Genomic DNA, 19,192 nt, shown 5'->3' with positions numbered 1-19,192 from the left:
GGGGGTGGATTCACGTGCCGGGGCCCCGCTCGCGCAGTGACGTGGAGGTTCCCCGCTGCGTCCGTCGGTGACATCGCCGGCCTCGGCGTCTCCCGCGGCCTCCGCCTCCTCACCGCCCTCCGCCTCTCGAGCCGAGCGGGACGCGAGACAAGGCCGCGCCGCCCGTCTCATCCTGCCCGGTGGCTCGCACACGCGCGGCGGCGATCGCTCTCGGCGCGAGGCCCGCGGCCTAAACCCCGCCCTCGGATAGAAGCTCTGCCCAGGCAGAGCGAGCTTCGTCGGGGGCCGAGCAAGGCCGCACACCCCCCCCCCCCCGGCTCCTCTCGGCCTTTCCCGGCACTGTAGCCGGCAACGTTGGACTTGACGATACTCTTAGATCCTCGGCTGGCTTCTTGCCCGCACTTTAAATCACAGCAGTCGTGAGCGTGGTCTCTGCAAGCCGCTCCGTGTCTGCTGTAACAGATTTGAGAGAGTGAACGAAACTTCTAATCGTCGTCAGGAGGTGTTGCAGTGCACAGCGAGAAGGGGGTTCGTGAACCCATCTGTGCGGACTGCGGCGTGCTCGCCTCTCCTATGCGGTTTGGGTGTTCTTCGTGTGCCGTGCTTGGGTTACCCCCTTCTTGAAAGGGAGTTTAAGTGTTCCAGTATCTGCGGGGAAATCGTCTGGAGATCTAGTTGAAGCTTTGTCTTGGTTAGAATCTGCCTGCTCTTTATGCTATACAAAATAACGGCTATTGACCAACGTACTATTACGCTTGGTGTATTTAGTAAATGCGTTCGATCTCAAGTCGATGATTCAGTATGTTTGTTGAACTTATTTCGCATCATGCGTAGCCATCCGTGCTAAATTCGGTGACATAACTCGACGAAAAGCGGATTAATTGCGCACAGCAGGAATTGTTTACCGTGACTGGGAAAGAGAGTTATCGACGAGGAAAATATTGACATTTACAGACGGTCTTAGAGATGTGTTGATTACGCAGGTAGCGAGTTTGTTTACGTGTGACCACCGCTCAACGCAAGTGTGTCAATGTTTCTTATGAGAAGCTGATAATTATTATCTCGTGTTTATTATTGCAAAGTCTAGTCGCCTGTCACACGGATGGCCGTGGCTTCAGAGAGGTGCTGTCATTGTTATTGACGTTAGCTGCACACTTCACAGCGCGAATGTTGACAGCTGGCCGTGTGAGAGCCAGCACTACTCTTAAAGGGCGAGTTAATGTCCCTTCAAGTGCAGGATTGTCGGGGTTTTCTTCTTATTATAATATCTAAAAGTGAAGTTATTGTGTGGCATTGAATCGCGGTCAAGACAAAACGTGCATGCATATTTGAAAAGACTTGGAACACGCACAGCCAGAGAGAGAAAGTCAATTTAGGACCCGACTGCTTTTGTAACTGCGTGAAATACCGTGAGGCTGAAAGCGACTTCCACTGGCTAGAGAAGTGAATTCATCTGCTGACTCTGCGTGCTCACTCAGCCGAAAATATGAACACGTCAAAGGGCGGTCCGGCGACACGGACTAGCCTCTGAAGACTTGACGCGTCGTGACACGCAACCTGAGGTTGAATAGGAACGCCACATCGTGAATTAAGCATTGGCAAGAGGTGACAAGATATTGGTGTGTTGAGACGCATCGGTCAATATCACGAGCACCCAATGTGTGGGGGGGAGGGGGGGGTTCTTTCAGACACGTTTCATCTGAAAGGGGATTTGCGTACCACACACTTTTTTGAAGTCCTTCAAGGCAAGTGACTCCCTGTTGAAGACTTTGAACATGCTAACTACTTTACAAAGAAGACCCGGGCCTCGTGTATATTAAATCAGTGCGATTTGACTATATAACTGGCGAGTGCGCCTCAATATTTCATTTTTGAGAGACCCATCGTCGCGGCATCATGACGAAGGGGAAGCGAGCGGGTCGCAAGCGCGTCTCCATCCGTCTCAAGTTCGCCGAGAGCTGCGTGGGCTCGGGCCAGGCTCTCTCTACTGCCAACTGCATGCCGGCCCGACGGCTCAGCGGCGCCGACTGGTGCCGCCTGTGCCGCCGCACGCTGCTCACGTTGGGCCTCGTGGTGCTCTACTACAGCTTTTCCATCGGCATCACCTTCTACAACAAGTGGATGATGAAGGTGAGACCAGCCGTTTGATGAAGGTGAGACCAGCCCTTTGATGAAGGTGAGACCAGCTCTTTGATGAAGGTGAGACTAGCCCTTTGATGAAGGTGAGACTAGCCCTTTTCCCAGCCCTTTGATGAAGGGGATACCAGCCCAGTTCACTGCTGGGTGAGGGCCCTCGCCCTGATGTACCCTGTCTGACATGGGACTCAGCTCTTGCGTGAAAGAGCTTCCTGATCCAGGGCCTTTAGTTGGTGCCATCGTATCATTAGGGCAGACATGCTGGTGAACTACTTTAATTATTAAGAGTTGATTGCTGGTTGGTTGTAATTGGCAGGTTAGTTTATCACAATAAGGTGAATCTCTGTAGTGCAGGTGAAAATAGGCTATCCATAAATATATTATGGTTTATTGTGTTATAAAGCTGGAGTTTTCTATTTTTATTAGGGATCCAGATTGTGAAGCTCTTTCACGCAAGAGCTGAGTTCTTGCTAACACCTGATGCTGCTGGATATAATCTCCAGCGAAACTACGTATAAACATTGTCAAAAAAACTCATGCTTTTTAACATTCTCCTGGTTTTCTGAAAAACCAAATCCGTTGAAAAGCTAAATAAAAGCAAGTACGAATCATAATATTGGCCGTGAAAGCCTACATTGAAATATACATGTTATTTTTGTACTAAAAACGACAGGGCTTTCTCATGACAAATATTCAAATCCATCCAGAGTACTCAAGTATTGTGTCCAGTTACCTACAAATGGGAGTGGCTTCATAGATTAACTGGAATGCAGATGGTGTGGCTTAATAAAAGCGTTCTTTTTCCCACAATGCACAACCCACAGCCCACAAGGCTTTGGTTAGGCCCTCATCTAGCAGTGGATTCCTCTGCTTGTGTAGCAAACACAGGTCTGTGTTCCAGGAAAACTGGTCAAGTGATCTGCCATTACTTGTGCATTATAGGTTACCTCCTCATGATTTTAATACATCATCCCGCCCTCCCCAGCTGAGACTGGAAAGCCTGGGCCATTGTTTGAAGCCATGCTCAAACCGGTGCCCCAAGATGATAATATCCAACAATCCTCACAAACAAATTTGGCAAGTTGGTGAGGATTGAGTTTACAGTACATTGTATTCCCTGTGTGCGTGAAACTTCACATGAAGCAAGGCTAACAGTTTTTTTTAATGTAAAAACCCTGCAATACGCAGGCCCAACAGAGGGGATGCATATCCCTTCAACTTAACAAAGGGTACTTACACGTGTGCATTATGATGGTGAAAGGCAGTTGGCCAATATGTCGCTGTGTAAAAAATTCAGGTACTGTACAACCAGAGTAATGTTTTGTAGTGGCTACTGTCATCAGTGAGATACATCGGAGACAGAAGTTCAGCAATATCCACACACTGATTTGAATGCAGTTGTGTGTCCGCTGTTGGGACAGCATTGGCTGGTGTCTAAAGGATGACCCTTGTTAACAAATAGGTATATACGTGCAACTGTCGACTGAAACGCTGAGGATTCATTGCCGAGCATCGATTATTATTGTTGCAATTCACGAAACGAATCTTGCTTTGTTAAAACTAATTATTTAACTTTTGTGCAAACTCCTACAAAATGTACATGTATCCTTACCGATGGCACAAACAAGACATTCAGATGGTGCAGACGAGACTGAACAAACAAGACAGTATATTGATTCTTGAGTTGATTTCGTATGACCCTGAATCAAGGCAAAATATTAATTGCGGGAATAGTGAGGGGTGAATTGTTGGACATCTAACGCACGGACACTGTACGCTCGGTAACCTGAGAGACGTGCTGAGCCCACAAAGATGTGACGGGGATGAAGTAGCTACGTGATTCAGGAATCTGAGCGCTGATCTGACAACAATTGGATCGCATCTGGGCAGCTACCAATGATTCAACCAGGTTTTGAAGTGTTGCTGGTTGATTCGTTTTCTTTACCTCATCAAAAAGGGCATCTTATTAAATTTGGTTTTCACGATTAATTTGGCTAAAATGCTATCTCTCAAAGTGTAAATAACGTTTTTACTCCATTGGAACCTCATTTGCCAGTAAAAAATATGATAATTGGTTTTTTACCCTTCTATCTGGCAACAAAACTGACACCTTTTTATGTTTTTTGTTTGCATTATGACTGCAGGTATTGTGGTCTATGTAAACATGACTCCTTGTAAAAAAAGGTGTCAGTTTTGTTGCCAGATAGAATGGTAAAAAAAACAATTATCAACGTTTTTACTTGCATGTGACAAATGTCACTCTCGTAGTGCAGAGCGAGTGGGAAGTGCTGCACTCTGCTATTTGTGGACCCCAGGGGTCACTTTAAGGTAGTTCAGAGGTAGCTCTGTGATACCCACTTCCGTAGGCAATCCACCAACATGAAGGGTTGCTCTGCGACAGATCTGACGTGTACTTTGGCTCGTTAAGGCCTTGATGCCGATCGCAAATTGTGATAAAATTTAGTTAAGATCACCAACTTTGTTTCCATCTTCATTCATGTGAATGTTTTCAGAACCAAAACGTACAACAAAAGTAGCCCTGTGACATCCTGTTCAGGGTGCCCATTCCCCAACGTCACGCAAACATTGTGTTTGCTGTCAAGATTTACCAAAGGGACGTCTTCTGTGCCGCCACGCAGCAAGGGGCCGCCAGCACAATGGGAACGCGATACGTGATAGCGACTGCACCGTGCCCGTCACCGACGCCACGCCCCATCTGTTTGTTTTCCCCAGGGTTTCCACTTCCCGCTGGCCATGACCATGGTGCACATGGCCATGAACTTCATGTTTTCGGCACTGGTGCGAGCGATGATGCAGTGCGCCGGGGAGCGGGAGCGCGTGGCCCTGCCTTGGCCCGAGTACCTCAAGCGCGTGGGGCCCACGGGTGAGACGGCAGAGGTCGCAAGCGGGTTTTGATTCCTTACCCGTACCCGGCCGTACCAGGGTCGCAAACGGGTACCCGTACCCTACTTTTATCTCTATGGGCAGGCAAATAGCACATGGCCAGGGTGCAAGAACGGCTTTAATTATTAATAATAGGGTTTTTCCCCTTTTTTCTGGCAACAAAACTGAAACCTTTTTACAAGGATTCATGTCTGCATTAACCACAATACTTGCAGTCAAATGCAAACAAAAAACACGCAATGATAATACATGCATTGTCCGTGACACTGATTGGTCCACATCAAGGGACGGCTTTCTTTTGAGCCTCGACCCAATTGGTGCTCGACCAGAGGACCAATCAGTGTCATGGACAATGCATGTATTATCATTGCGTGTTTTTTGTTTGCATTTGACTGCAAGTATTGTGATTAATGCAGACATGAATTCTTGTAAAAAGGTTTCCGTTTTGTTGCCAGAAAAAAAGGGGAAAAACCCTATTATTATATTTTGGTACTGGCAAAGGAGGTCCAATGATGTAGAGGCTTTAATTATTGTCAGAATCTACTTCACACCAACATTGAGCAATAGAACAGTCCAATCTGTGGAGGTTGTCAGCAGTTGCCCTGTGTCTTGTACTCGAATATTTGCGGGAAATGTCTTTCCACCATCTTGGGAAATGTGCACCTTGGTCATTGGACCTGAGATATTTTCCAGCGTCCTGACAGACCATGAGAACGATACTTCATGTTGCCCCGTGGCCATGGCCTTGAGGCCTGCAACACTGACTGATGTTTATTGCACTGTGTGCTGGTGTCAGTGTCCAAGTTTGCCACATTCAAAACATTCCTGCATTAACAAGTTTAATATGTAATCATTCTTCTGTTTGTTTTCAGCCATTGCGAGCGCCCTGGATATTGGCCTGTCTAACTGGAGTTTCCTGTTCATTACAATTTCATTGTGAGTCAGAGCGTTGATGTCTTATCAATTTGAACGTTCACGTGTACGAGTCCACACGTTCATGGGCACGAACACGAGCGTGCTTGTGCATGCACACATCGTTTGCATATATGCACGCATACGCGTACAGTTATTTTTTTTACGTAGAGTCCCTTTGTCAATCCACTGCTGGTCTGTGCGGGATGGTGAAGCGGGTTGCATGGATGCGGGTGCGTAGAAAGTACAGTACAACAGTGAAACTCAATGCACTTGTCAACAACACTGCCTTAAAAGCAAAATGTAATTGGTAACGTTTTGGTCAATGGGGCCTCTTCATAGCATGTACAACAATGGGTATTGCTGCACCGCCCTCTACTATCCACCATGTAGCCTATAACACCCATCCAAGCACTTTCCAGGCTGAGCTTCCGAGATCCGATGAGGTCTGGCACACTCAAAGAAATTTGGTAATGGGCCTGTAATTCATACAGGCATTCGATGTGCTGAAATGTCTTTGTGGAGCGTTGTTTTGGAAAAGTTGAATCCATATGGCATCCACTGTAGGTTTCGTTGAGAGTTACAGAATGCAGGTCCATGAATTCAAAGTATGTCACAAATGCATTTGCTATAATATTAAGGAAATACAACTGCAAATAAAACCAATATGGCCAGAATTAAAAGCTGACGTGAATGCACGATCGGTGGAATGTGAAGATTATTTTTGTACCATACTTTAACATCCTCAGCATTGATGTTTCATGTAATATCAATATTTTATAATCTATGTGAAGACTAAAGGAGGGCAGTGGTGGTTTCAAGGAGGCATTGGCCCCCTCTCTCGAGTCCCTGAAAGTTCTATTGGGTTTCGATATTTATCAGATAAAATAGCATGGTTATTGTGTTTAACATTGGACCTTGGTATTCTGGGAGCATTACTATCTTTTGGGAAGTTTTATAGATCCGCCTTTGGAGGAAGTCATTTCTAGTGACGGAAAATAAGTTTTCTCTCACTTTCATACCACTTCAAAAATGCAACTTTAATTCTTATTTGTGTATGAAATAAATATATCCATTGGCTGTCGTCGAGTTTTCAAATAATTACTTAGTAAGGTCAGGGTGTAGAGTGTTCTTGGCAATGAGATTTTATTTTTGGTGACACGGCCCAGCGGTAGCTCGTTTTCCGCTTGTTGCAGAGTTTCGTGGTTTGAATCCAGCAGGCTGCGCTGTGCGTAGTAACAGAACACGACACAGTTGATGTAATTCGGAAAAAATAAGTCCTTGTGTGCTAGGGTCACAGTCCAAATTTGCCAACATTTAAAATGTACCTGCGTTACTCAATTGGGATTACCATCGCAACATTCTCACCCCCTCCCTACTGGCAGACTGAGCTATAGGAATATCACGAATACCGTAATGCACTAAATTATTATTGCGAATGTAATTTCTGATGTTTCTTTTTGTTGGTCCCATCCAGATACACCATGACCAAGTCAACGTCGATCATCTTCATCCTCCTCTTCTCCATCGTGTTCAGGCTGGAGAGGGCTGTGAGTACCCTGTTGGCACACACACCACTCTTAGTTTCATGCGACATTGCACGGCTCTACATGCCTCCACATGCCCCCACTTATCTACAAGTATGCCACGCTTATTGTGGTGCTGTCAGAGGTAGTAATCACAATAAATACATGACTAAAGAGGGTCTTGTAAGGTGATTTATCTATTTATAACCCCGCATAAAGGTGAAGTTGGCAAATTGAAAGAGAACTCCATAAAATTATATTGCCGCATGTTGGCAAGAGAACTTCATAACGGCATGTATATGGGGCCCCATATTTAACTTCGAGTGCTCTTTTCAATTACAGCTGGTAATCCCACAGCATTTGTTTTACGGGCCTAACTGTTGATAAGACCTCTAATGTTTAAACCGGTCCACAGTTTTCTTACTTAAACAAATGCTGATCGATGTTGGTCTAGAAAGCCGATGGGCTGATGGACTCATGAATATTTGTATTTGTGTGTGGAGAGACAGCGTTCTGCTGATAGTTACTTTCTTTAGCCAGTGTTCCTGCTCGGTTCAATCTCACACCTGTTTCTTCTTGATTTGAAACTTTCGTGACTGCAGGAATCCACACTCTGGTTCTTTCGGTAAAGTCACGTAGGTAGAAAAAATAACAAAAGAAAACACGACGTTTCGGTCGCAACACAAGCGTCCGTCTTTACCGAAAGAACCAGAGAGTATACTGTTTCTTCTTGATCATTTATTGACCACTACTCCCTCCGACTACAAATTCATCATCCGTAACTCGTTACATTCACGCTTATTTGGACTTTTTTAGCTCAGAGTTCAGAGCCATCTCAAAATCGTCGCGTTAATGTCAGCGTCTGTCTAGCGGCATGGGAAGTGTATAACGATGTTTAGTGCAGCGATCCAGAATTTCTCACAAACTTAGCATAGTTACTTACCGTGAATGAAACATTGCGGACCTCCGAGCGAACACAAGGGGGAGATCTCCCGCACCTTGCAACCTCTCTCCAGGTGGAGGCCTCGTGTACCTTGGCCACGGTGTCCCTGTGCTCGTTTGGACCATGGTTGTCGTTGTGACGTTGCGACGGTTGTTGTCGCGTAGCGGCCGAGCCTCATCGTGGTGGTGAGCCTCATTGCGGGCGGCCTCTTCATGTTCACCTACGAGTCAACCCAGTTCAACCTGGAGGGCTTCCTGCTCGTGCTCACCGCCTCGTTCATCGGCGGGATCCGCTGGACGCTCACCCAGATCCTCACTCAGAAGGCAGAGCTCGGTTTGTGGGCCGCAACACCCCCCCGCCCTACCCCCCCCCCCCCCCCACCGCATGTTGCACGTGCGACATAATCATGAAAAGAATACGTTGAAAAAAAAAATGTACCCGTAAAAACAAAGTTTTTCACTATAAATCCTTTATATGCGTGGCGGCTAGAGTCCTCTCGTCCTCTGGCTTGAGATGGCTGCCACCTATGGGTCAGATGATTGCCTGGCAGCATTAAGCAATTGGTAATTAAATATTTTAAAAAAATTCCTAAAAAGTGTCAAATTTTGCAAAAAAAATTCACGAAAATTAATTGTCACGCACAACGAGTCTGTGTGCAAAATGTCAGCTAGATTGGATCACGGGAAGTGGGTTAAAAAACGACCGAAAGATTTGCACGGTCGTAAGCGCGCAAGCAAGCAAGCGAACTTAATATAAAGGATTTAAATAAGAATAGGTTTTAACCTTTCTGGCAATACAACAGGTGTTAAGATGTTAAAACACGAGAGTCAGACACAGCCTTCTAAAGATGAGACAGCCTTCTAGATTTAAAAGTGCATAGCTCCAGTGGCTTCCTTACGTTGGAGATTTCACAGTCTTCTTTGTACGGCTGACGTGGGTGTAGAGCTGCAGCTATAATTTTACTATGAGGCCGTTGAGTAAGTTGATTGCGTCGGGGGTAACTGAGTGAATAACTGTGGTGTACCTCCTCCCTTGTGTTTGTAAATCGGGCACCGAATCCACGTCACTCGCTCCACGGTTCTGTTCTGGGCGGTGACCACAGTCGCCGCGCACAGCCCGAAGTGTATTTAATTTCCCATTTGTGCATCATCACATGTCCACATCTGCTGCCGTGGTTTGCGCCCCACAGTAGTTGCCGATATTGCTCTGTGTAATCCCACTTGTGTAAATTTGCAGAGCATGTGAAGCAGTTGCCACGTAGTGGTAAGCAGTTGTAGTATTTATAATGCACTGCAGTATTAAGCAGGGCGGCCGGCCGGCCAGAGTCGAACCGCAAACTTACGCAACAAGCCGCAAATGCGCCATGGCTGGACCACATCACCGCCTCCCCCCCCCACACCATGCCGCCGACACACATGCGGGCGTGTTTACAAGTGTGTCACTTTCACCTCTCTAATGCAGTGGTTCTTTACTGCAATCTGCACCCCTATGATTCTCAGAAAGGGCACCTCGCGCCCCCAGAGGGCGAGTGCACCCCAGGTTAAGAAGCACTGCTCTAATGTATGACGGGGGGGGGGAGAGGCGGTGATGCAGTGGTTAGTTCATGAAGCGGACAACCTCGGTTCGATTCCCAGCCGTGGATAACATCCGCTGTGTTCGAACCGATCCTGCCTCCACCCCCTCCCACAACTTTGCCGACCCGCATGGCCCGGCGTGGTGAAGTATGATCAAACCACCCCCAAGACTGACATGGTGGATTGACAAAAGGCTCTGTGTAAATGTTATTTTTTGTAAGATGCAATGATGTCAGTTGCCATTGCGTTTTTGGTATAGCTGTCGCCTTCTGCTGATTGCAGGACACGATTCCTTAACAGTCGATCCAGAGTAACACACTTCAACATCGTCCCATGCAATTTCTTTAGCAATGTCGAGGTGCAGTGTGAAAGTCCCCATGCACTTTGCAGAAACGTGTGATTGTATTTTGCTCAAGGCGTATGGAATGGGTCCCCCATCTCCACATCATTCATCCAGTTTCTCAACAGTCGACTCTGTTAACTTGCGACCGAGGCATTACACAGCAGAGGTGGCACCTGGCGGAATACCGTCGGGTTGTTTCAGCACCACCTTTGCTCCAGGTGGCATTCCCATTGTAATTCCAGTTTTTTTACACGCGTGATCCACTTGTAGATATCCCACTAAATTAATAGGGAGAAATTGTAGAGAATGCTACATTTACGTTCAAAGTCCATGCACCAACCATTGTCAATGCGCTTATTCAATGTCTTTATTACATCTTTTAACACTCCTCTGAAAGAGTGGTTTGGATCCATCGCTGTTACAATATTCAATCGCCTGCTGAGAATAAAGTTAGAAATCAGTGGGTTGTTAGAAATCAGTGGGTTGTTTAACACATTCCTGCGGAGGGAGCTGGTAGGAACGTTGGGTTGCTCGGTCAATGGCCAGGGTCAACGGCGGCGTGGTGTATTCCGCAAATATGCCCGACTGTGGGGGCGGTCACAAGCCGGCGTGAGTAGGTTAAACGTTAAGTTTTATAAGGGCACCACGGGGTGACCAGCCCCTCTCAACCCAGCCCCACCCCTCCCACCCCCCACCCAGCCCCACTCTCCCCACCCAGCCCCACCCTCCCCTCCCCACCCAGTCCCTCCCCATCCTCCCCACCCAGCCCCTCCCGACCCTCCCCTCTCCACCCAGCCCCACCCCTCCCATTTTTGGATGCACGACGGATGGACGGACACAATAATCCCCTGTGGGCTGGTGTAACCAGGAGGTTCCTACCAGTATAAAAGGGCTTTTCCCACGTATTCTACTCTGCAGATGTATTGTCAGCCACCGATCAAGGTGCAAGTGTGTGTGGCGTGTCGAGGTGTTGGAGTGAATTTGAATAAGCTCGGTGTGACTTTTGCTTGCTCGTGACAGCGGTGGCAATGGTTGACTTCCTGTCTCTGGCTTGCAGGGTTGCACAATCCCGTGGATGCTCTGTATCACCTGCAGCCCCTCATGCTCGCCGCTCTCTTCCCACTGTTCCTCTACAACGAAGGTGAAGCCCATGACACGTCCTCGTTGTTTCTGTTGCAGCGATTGTGACGTGCGCTCCCTTCGCGGTACCGTGACGGTAGGTTCAGTGTGTACTGTACGAGTGAGTTACTCGGATAGTTGCCCAGGAAAAGTTATTTGTTTTGTTGATATCATTAGGGCGGAGATGTTTGTCCGTTCTTTTTCGTTTGACTGTCAGGGTGCCGCAGTGGTAACACCTGTGTCTCACAGCAAGAACGGCCTGGGTTTAATTCCTGACTCGGGCACCTCTCTGTGTGGAGTTTGTATGTTCTCCTCCTGTTCTACAGAGTGAGTGAGTGGAGTTTGTATGTCCCCCGCCCCTGTTCTACAGAGTGAGTGGAGTTTGTGTGATCTCCTCCTGTTCTACAGAGTAAATGAGTGGAGTTTGTGTGTTCTCCTCCTGTTCTACAGAGTGAGTGAGTGGAGTTTGTATGATATCCCCCTGTTCTGCAGAGAGTGAGTGGAGTTTGTATGTCCCCCCCCCCCCTGTTCTACAGAGTGGAGTTTGTGTGTTCTCCTCCTGTTCTACAGAGTGAGTGAGTGGAGTTTTTGTGTTCTCCTCCTGTTCTACAGAGTGAGTGAGTGGAGTTTGTGTGATCTCCCCATGTTCTACAGAGTTAGTGAATGGAGTTTGTGTGTTCTCCTCCTGTTCTACAGAGTGAGTGAGTGGAGTTTGTATGTTCTCCCCCTGTTCTACAGAGTGAGTGAGTGGAGTTTGTGTGATCTCCCCATGTTCTACAGAGTGAGTGAGTGGAGTTTGTGTGTTCTCCTCCTGTTCTACAGAGTGAGTGAGTGGAGATTGTGTGTTCTCCCCCTGTTCTTCATGGGTTTTCTCCTGGCTCTTTGGTTTCCTGGTATTGGCCAAAACATCCCAATCCAATGTGGAAAAATGTCTTGCAAATTACTCAATTGGGATTACACGCAGCAACATCGCCTCCGACTGAAAAAACTTAGCAGGTCCTTCCTGAAAAAGAGCTTTGAGACTCGTCGAGGATTTTCTGGCTCGGCAAGTGTGAATTATAATCAGAAAAATAAAAGTGCTGCCTTCAAGCGTTGGTGCGTTGCTGGTGTGACGCTGACCTCTCTCGTGTTGTCTGCCCCCCCCTCCCCCCCCCACGCCTGCAGGTGTGAGCTTGGCGTGCACGGAGAAGCTGTTTGGCTTCCATGACAGCGAGGTGCTGCTGTGGTCGGTGGGCACGCTGGCGCTCGGAGGCGTGCTCGCGTTTGGCCTCAGCTTCTCCGAGTTCCTGCTGGTCTCCCAAACCTCCGGCCTCACTCTCTCCATTTCCGGCATTTTCAAGGCCAGTTGCTTTTTGCTATGCTTTGTTTATATATATATATATGTAGAGGTGTTTTTGTCTTGTTCTTTTCCAATGGTCGATTGCTTGGAGAGCACGTACCGCTGTTTTCATTGTCAATATGACGTTTCTGATTTGCGTTTATGCTCTGATACACTTGTTCCCTCTGCTGCCTCTGTTAATTCCAATTGTCACTTTACTGCTTCCGCCGACGATAAACGAAAGTAAATGGGCCTTGGGCGGGCCGCGTCACCACTAAGCCTGATACACGCATATGCCGCTGGACAGGGCTGGTGACGGAATAGTCGCCAAAGGAGAGGAAATGTGTCCAGGCGGACGACTGATAGAGAGACGGAACGACGATTTTCGTTTCCTGCGTGAGCAGCGCGACAGACGACGGCGGCGGCACATCGCCACCATCGATGGGGATCGGTGGTGTAGCGATGAGCGCGCTGCGCTACGAACCCAGTGACCTGAGTTCGATTCACGCTCACGGTCAACAGGAGTGACGATTATCTGAACCGATCCTGGGCCTCCCCTAAGTCGACTCAGCCTCAAATGAGTACCTGGTGCGGTGTGTAAACATCATCACCGGGGAGACAAAGGTGGCCGTGCGTTGTGCTGGCCACCCACTCCCTCGTGTGCCGTTCCGACCTTCATAGGTGCTCGCTTAATAGCACTTGCCCCAACAGTCTAGTAAGGCTATACGGGGGATCTTTGTCTTTGTTACGAGTAAACCAGCCATCTCAGCTAGGGCCGCGTTGGCCGTGGCGTAGCCCCCATGGCGTGCAGCGCCGTGTCGTTTAGTGGGCACGCCGTGGCTCCGCTTGATGCAGCCCCTGGATCAGGAATAATTAATTGGCCTTTTTTTTTTGTTCAACCACAATTGTCTCGTATGCAAAAGTGACATGGTTTACCGAAATGACAACAGCACTGACATGAAAACTGAGATCAGCTAGGGAACAAATAGCAATCGGAGCCAAAGCAACGGGTCAAGATAGCATATTTAACACGTGTATATTTGTAGCAGGTCGATCTACATTCCCACCCTCGCCTATGGTCATGAGCTTTGGGTAATGACCGAAAGGATGAGATCGTGGGCACAAGGGGCCGAAATGAGGTTTCCCCGGTGGGTTGCCTGGCTCACTCTCCGTGATCAGATGAGGAGCTCGGTAATCCGGGAGAGCCTCAGAGTCTAGCCGCTGTTCCTCCGGATCGAGAGGAGCCAGTTGAGGTGGTTCGGGCACCTTGGAAGGATGCCCCCCAATAGACTCCCCCTGGACCTCTACCGGGCAGCACGTCCCATTGGGCGAAGACCCCAGGGCCGGCCCAGGACACGCTGGGTGGGACGATGTCGCTCGGCTGGCCTGGAAACGCCTGGGAATTCCCCATGAAGAGCGCGAGTCTGTGGCCAGGGAAAGGGAGATGTGGACCACCCTACTCCACATGCTGCCGCCGCGACCCACACCAGGACCAAGCGGATTGAGAAACGAACGAACGATGTTTGTAGCAAGCGCAGGGTGATTGCTGAGGCAGGTATTGACGTAGGTTTAACTTGGGTGCGATTTGGTAAATCCCTGTAAGCTGATCCTCCGGATCATGTGGTGTTAAGAAGACGTTCATCCCGTAGATTGTTAATCTTGCTCTGAGCAGGCATTGTGAGCCGGCTCTATTATCAGCGTGGGCATTGCTCTTCCTCGACAACTGTTTGTGTTACGTGCGCACCTGTACGCTTGCGGGCGCGGGTACCTGCGTTCCCCTGGAGAGTAATGTCTGCGTCCCATTTGGTGTTTCAGGAGGTGTGCACGCTGGTGCTGGCCACGCACATCAACGGGGACATCATGTCTCCGCTCAACTGGGTGGGCTTCGGAGTGTGCCTGGCAGGCATCTCGCTGCATGTGGCACTCAAGGCGCTGCGGCCACCTGGTACGGACTCCGGTCCACAACCGCGGCATTCACTCCTCGGCCGGCGTCTGTGGCTTTCATCCACGATCTGGCCTCTGCAAAAATGCCTCTGTCGACGCAGCCTTAAATCAGTACCCGCTGCGGTGTGCAAACGTCAGCACTGGGAAGACAAAGGCGGCCCGGTGCCTTTGTGCACCTTGCTGACCTTTATAGGTGCTACTTGCTAAATCGGATCCCAACTGTGAGTGAGCTGTGGATAGACTCTGGCTCACCACGGCGCAACTTGGCATGTCAACGCCTGAACAGGATACGACCGCTATCCCCACGCGTGGTTGTGCAGAAAGTCACTTTGACTCGTAGGCTTGGTGAGTTGCGTACTTGTTGTTGAGCCGTGGGCTTGTTGTTCAGTTGTTGCTCGTTGTGCGTGGCTGCTCGATGTCATCCGGCAGAGGTGGAGCCGGCTGTGCGCGAGCGCGAGGAGGCCGTGGAGCTGCTGCTCCGGAACGGCCTCGCCAACGACTCGGACAGCGATGCCGAGAGCCTCTTTGACATCCGCGACCGGTAGCGCCCGGAGGCACCACGGGCGCTCACGCCGGGGGGGGGGGGGGGGGCGGACTTGAGGAGCACGAGCCACCATTCCGCTCGCAGGGGCACGCACTCCGGCGGCTTTGCAGTCGTAAACTTTAGTCTCGCGATGTAACGTCAGAGGCGACGACGGTGACACGATTGTGAGGCCCAGGGCCGCGCTTTAAGGGAGGTAGCTGATCTCATGCCTGCGTCGGGGTGAATCAGAATATACTGTATATAAGATGTGTTCGTCGGGCAGGAGCGGTCGGAACTCGTTCTCATTTTTGCCAAATGTGTTTTGCTTACCCCGGTGACACGCGTTACCCTTTGACTTTCAACATAAACGAAGGTGTGGGATGATGGGCCGAAGAAGGTACTTTTAGCCAGTAGAAGTTCATATTATTCTTACCAATGCCTGTACAGGCCAATAACGAATGATAAGTAATGCAACAATGTTAAGGGTTGCATGTGAACAGGACAAAACATGCACTATGTTGCAGACCTTAAGTGTGTGTGTATATATAGCGGGTTGAAGACATCACCAGCCTGGAGCTGACAGTGTGACCTTGTACATTGATCAGCAACGTAGCAGTCGACCCGATCGATGCAGTTGAATTCCCTCCCCTTGCGCGTGCGTTTGTCCTTAGCTCGTGCCCACAACAGCTCGCCACTTGGGGCACTCATGTCAACAAGAGGGCATTGGGTACACTCTAAACTCCCAGCATCGTTTACAGCCAATCTTAATGCCTGGTCGTTGGCAAAAAAAATTATAAGTATTATTCAGACTAAGATAAAATGTGAGACAATCGACTTTAATGTCAAGATGTGTTTAAGCAACGTAGCATCCAGTCACACCATCTGGAGCTCACAAACCGCATCACCAGGACCCCCTCAGAGGCCCCATCTGGGATTGGGGGTGGGGGCGTTTGCCATCGTTGCACTGAGCGGTCCGAGCACTGACTTTGAGACTCGCCGCAACTGATAAGGTTCAAATGTGTACTTCTGTGAATTTTTATGGAAAAAAAAAACCACATGCAATTATAAGGAATATTAGAGTTTGTTTATCACTGACGTCATCTTCTCTCGGACAGAAACAGAGCACAGTATTTGTAATACACTTACATGTATTTCAGAAAATGTAAACATGTATGTGTAGCAACGTTTGCCGCAATGTGCATCTTTGAATATCGCAGAGATCGTTTGGGTGACGGGAGAAGCATCGGTTGGCAGTCGGAGATGGCAGTGTGGGTGAGCGTCTATTGGTCTGAGCATTGCAGTGCCAGATCCGCCAACCGACCAACCCCTTCATGTGGCAGTTTGAGGCTGGGGATTGTGGCTATTCTATATAGCGTGCACATCTGTCTCAACCACCTCTTGCAGTGCCAGATCCGCCAACCGACCAACCCCTTCATGTGGCAGTTTGAGGCTGGGGATTGTGGCTATTCTATATAGCGTGCACATCTGTCTCAACCACCTCTTGCAGTGCCAGATCCGCCAACCGACCAACCCCTTCATGTGGCAGTTTGAGGCTGGGGATTGTGGCTATTCTATATAGCGTGCACATCTGTCTCAACCACCTCTTGCAGTGCCAGATCCGCCAACCGACCAACCCCTTCATGTGGCAGTTTGAGGCTGGGGATTGTGGCTATTCTATATAGCGTGCACATCTGTCTCAACCACCTCTTGCAGTGCCAGATCCGCCAACCGACCAACCCCTTCATGTGGCAGTTTGAGGCTGGGGATTGTGGCTATTCTATATAGCGTGCACATCTGTCTCAACCACCTCTTGCAGTGCCAGATCCGCCAACCGACCAACCCCTTCATGTGGCAGTTTGAGGCTGGGGATTGTGGCTATTCTGTATAGCGTGCACATCTGTCTCAACCACCTCTTGCAGTGCCAGATCCGCCAACCGACCAACCCCTTCATGTGGCAGTTTGAGGCTGGGGATTGTGGCTATTCTATATAGCGTGCACATCTGTCTCAACCACCTCTTGTGGTTAGCAGACATGAGGCCCCCATGGGAACAGTGATGTGAACGGTTGAGTCGTGGTTTTTCTAAATAAACTTAGACCCATCGGAAAACTGAACTGTATTTATCAATAGTCAACTGACTCCTTCCACCCCACTGTGCTTTCTTCTAAATCGGATCGTTAAGCCACCACCACTCACATCACTCAGGAACGACTTATTATTAGCTTCCAAAGCAACAAATATCAGCACTTTTGCAAATTCCCCGCTGTATATGAAATGCGGCTAACCTCTTTCTACCCAGAATTCGCGTTATGCGGTTGGAATTCACTCGTGCGGTTATGCGGTCGGGCGTGGGACAGAATTGTGCGTGTGTACTGTGGGTACTGTGGGTACTGTGCGTGCGACTCGGCAGGCAGCTGCCCTCCTCGTGCGGTTTTCGCTTTGTGTGCCCCCTTTTCTTGGAATGCATCTTCTACTAATACGACTACTACTGCCGCACAGAGCGAGGGGGGGGGGGAGCCGGTATTGTTTACGGATCAATGTACGAAGGTCGATCCCCCGTGTGTCAACAACCGTGCCCTTCTGCCGTGCTCACGATTTTCCTGAAGGCGTTCGGTGCGTTTGCGCGTCCCTGAGATCTGCTGCCCGCTGCTCCGGTGGTCGGTGGCTTCTGATGCGTCGGTGTTTTGATGAAGCCAAAGTTTTAATTGTAATTTAATTTCACCGAGATGTATAAATTAGTTTTGTCCCAATGGCTGCAATATATTGACAAATCTTTTTTTTGGAATGTACATAATAACAATTATAATAAAAACATAGTCTAAGTACTGAAATGCACCGTGTCGTTTGACATTTGTTCCTCCACAAAAACTATTTTCGACTTCACCTAAATCCTTGTAAGTATTATTTCATGAACATATCGTGTTTTTTTGTTTGGTAAATAGAAGTGTTATTGACACCATCGTGTGCTAACGTGATGATACGATAACGACAAGCAGAGCTCGGCACGTGTTGGCGCGGAGCTCCTCACGGCGTAGTTGCCGCTGCTACTGCTGGTGCTGCTGCTGCCGCTGCTGTGGCTGCTGCCGCTGCTACCGCTGCTGCCGCTGCTACCGCTGCTGCCGCTGCTACCACTGGTGCTGCTGCCGCTGCTATTGCCGCCGCCGCCGCTGCCGCCGCTGCCGCTGCTGCTCTCCCAATCCGGCTTCTGATTCCTCCGTCCTTTCAGAGTCGCCCTGTCTCTCCGAATCATCCTCTCCACGTCATCCTGTCTCTCCGAGTCGCCCTCTCTCTCTCCGAGTCGCCCTCATTTCGTGTGCCACTGGGCCATTCTGGGTCCCAAGTGCCTTGCCGTCCCGACTGTCGCTGTTTTACAAGGCCGCGTCAAAATCCACAGCCTTGAGAGACGTCGCGTTGCAGTGGGAAGGCTGTGTATTTTGCAGGAAGCAACGAAGCTGTTTCTTTCATCGACCACTGCTATTGTAAACGTCTGAACGCGATTCCCACCAACTGCTGAACTGCATTGCTTGTGGGTTATCATCCAAATAGACTGAACGCCATAAGCCGGCGAAGCGGCCCACTCTATCCCCATGTCGCCTTTGTCAACGCCAGCCCCAGCAGCACTGACCCAGTGCCGGCCTCGTGTCACGACGGTAGGGGGGGCATTAGCCTCAACAATTGAACAGCGACCACAGCTGGCTTCGATTCGTAGTAACCTCCCCCCCCCCCTTCCACCAAGAGCGAAGAGGCATTGGTAACGTGAGTTTACTGGAAGATAAAAAAAAATATATACATACCTGTCAACCTATACCGTTTACCCGCATTCTTTTTGAAATAAATTTCGTTTGCAGGTCCATACGGCGTACAGCCGTTTCAATGTGGGCAAAGAAATGTCTTTCTCCCTTGTGATGGGACTTTGTAGAATGAACGTTGAGATTTATAAAAGCACGGGGTG

At 49.2% G+C, this 19,192-nt stretch overlaps 1 protein-coding gene across 1 annotated transcript; it reads left to right on the top strand.

The window, feature by feature from the left end:
- On the top strand, window positions 1-18,065 carry SLC35C2 (solute carrier family 35 member C2). The gene is made up of 9 exons (XM_061547655.1): window positions 1-2,130; window positions 4,870-5,020; window positions 5,913-5,976; window positions 7,430-7,502; window positions 8,586-8,754; window positions 11,396-11,479; window positions 12,622-12,797; window positions 14,591-14,720; window positions 15,149-18,065. Exons 1-9 carry the CDS (start codon window positions 1,897-1,899, stop codon window positions 15,262-15,264), a joined length of 1,197 nt encoding a protein of 398 aa, XP_061403639.1. The 5' UTR covers window positions 1-1,896; the 3' UTR covers window positions 15,265-18,065.
- Window positions 18,066-19,192: the final 1,127 nt, after the last annotated feature.

The sequence above is a fragment of the Lethenteron reissneri genome, chromosome 9 (assembly GCF_015708825.2).
Source record: "Lethenteron reissneri isolate LAM-NWPU_2019-01 chromosome 9, ASM1570882v1, whole genome shotgun sequence".
NCBI classification, from domain to species: domain Eukaryota; kingdom Metazoa; phylum Chordata; class Hyperoartia; order Petromyzontiformes; family Petromyzontidae; genus Lethenteron; species Lethenteron reissneri.
Note: the sequence above shows the minus strand (reverse complement) of the source record. Positions and strands in the feature narration are given on the sequence as shown.

What these genes read in the sequence shown, in the direction of transcription:
- SLC35C2 (XM_061547655.1), top strand. Translation starts at nt 1,897, where the DNA reads ATGACGAAGGGGAAGCGAGCGGGTCGCAAGCGCGTCTCCATCCGTCTC. An exon ending in ACAACAAGTGGATGATGAAG is followed by an intron (nt 2,131 to 4,869) that starts GTGAGACCAGCC and finishes TGTTTTCCCCAG; the next exon opens with GGTTTCCACTTCCCGCTGGC. An exon ending in TGTTCAGGCTGGAGAGGGCT is followed by an intron (nt 7,503 to 8,585) that starts GTGAGTACCCTG and finishes GTTGTCGCGTAG; the next exon opens with CGGCCGAGCCTCATCGTGGT.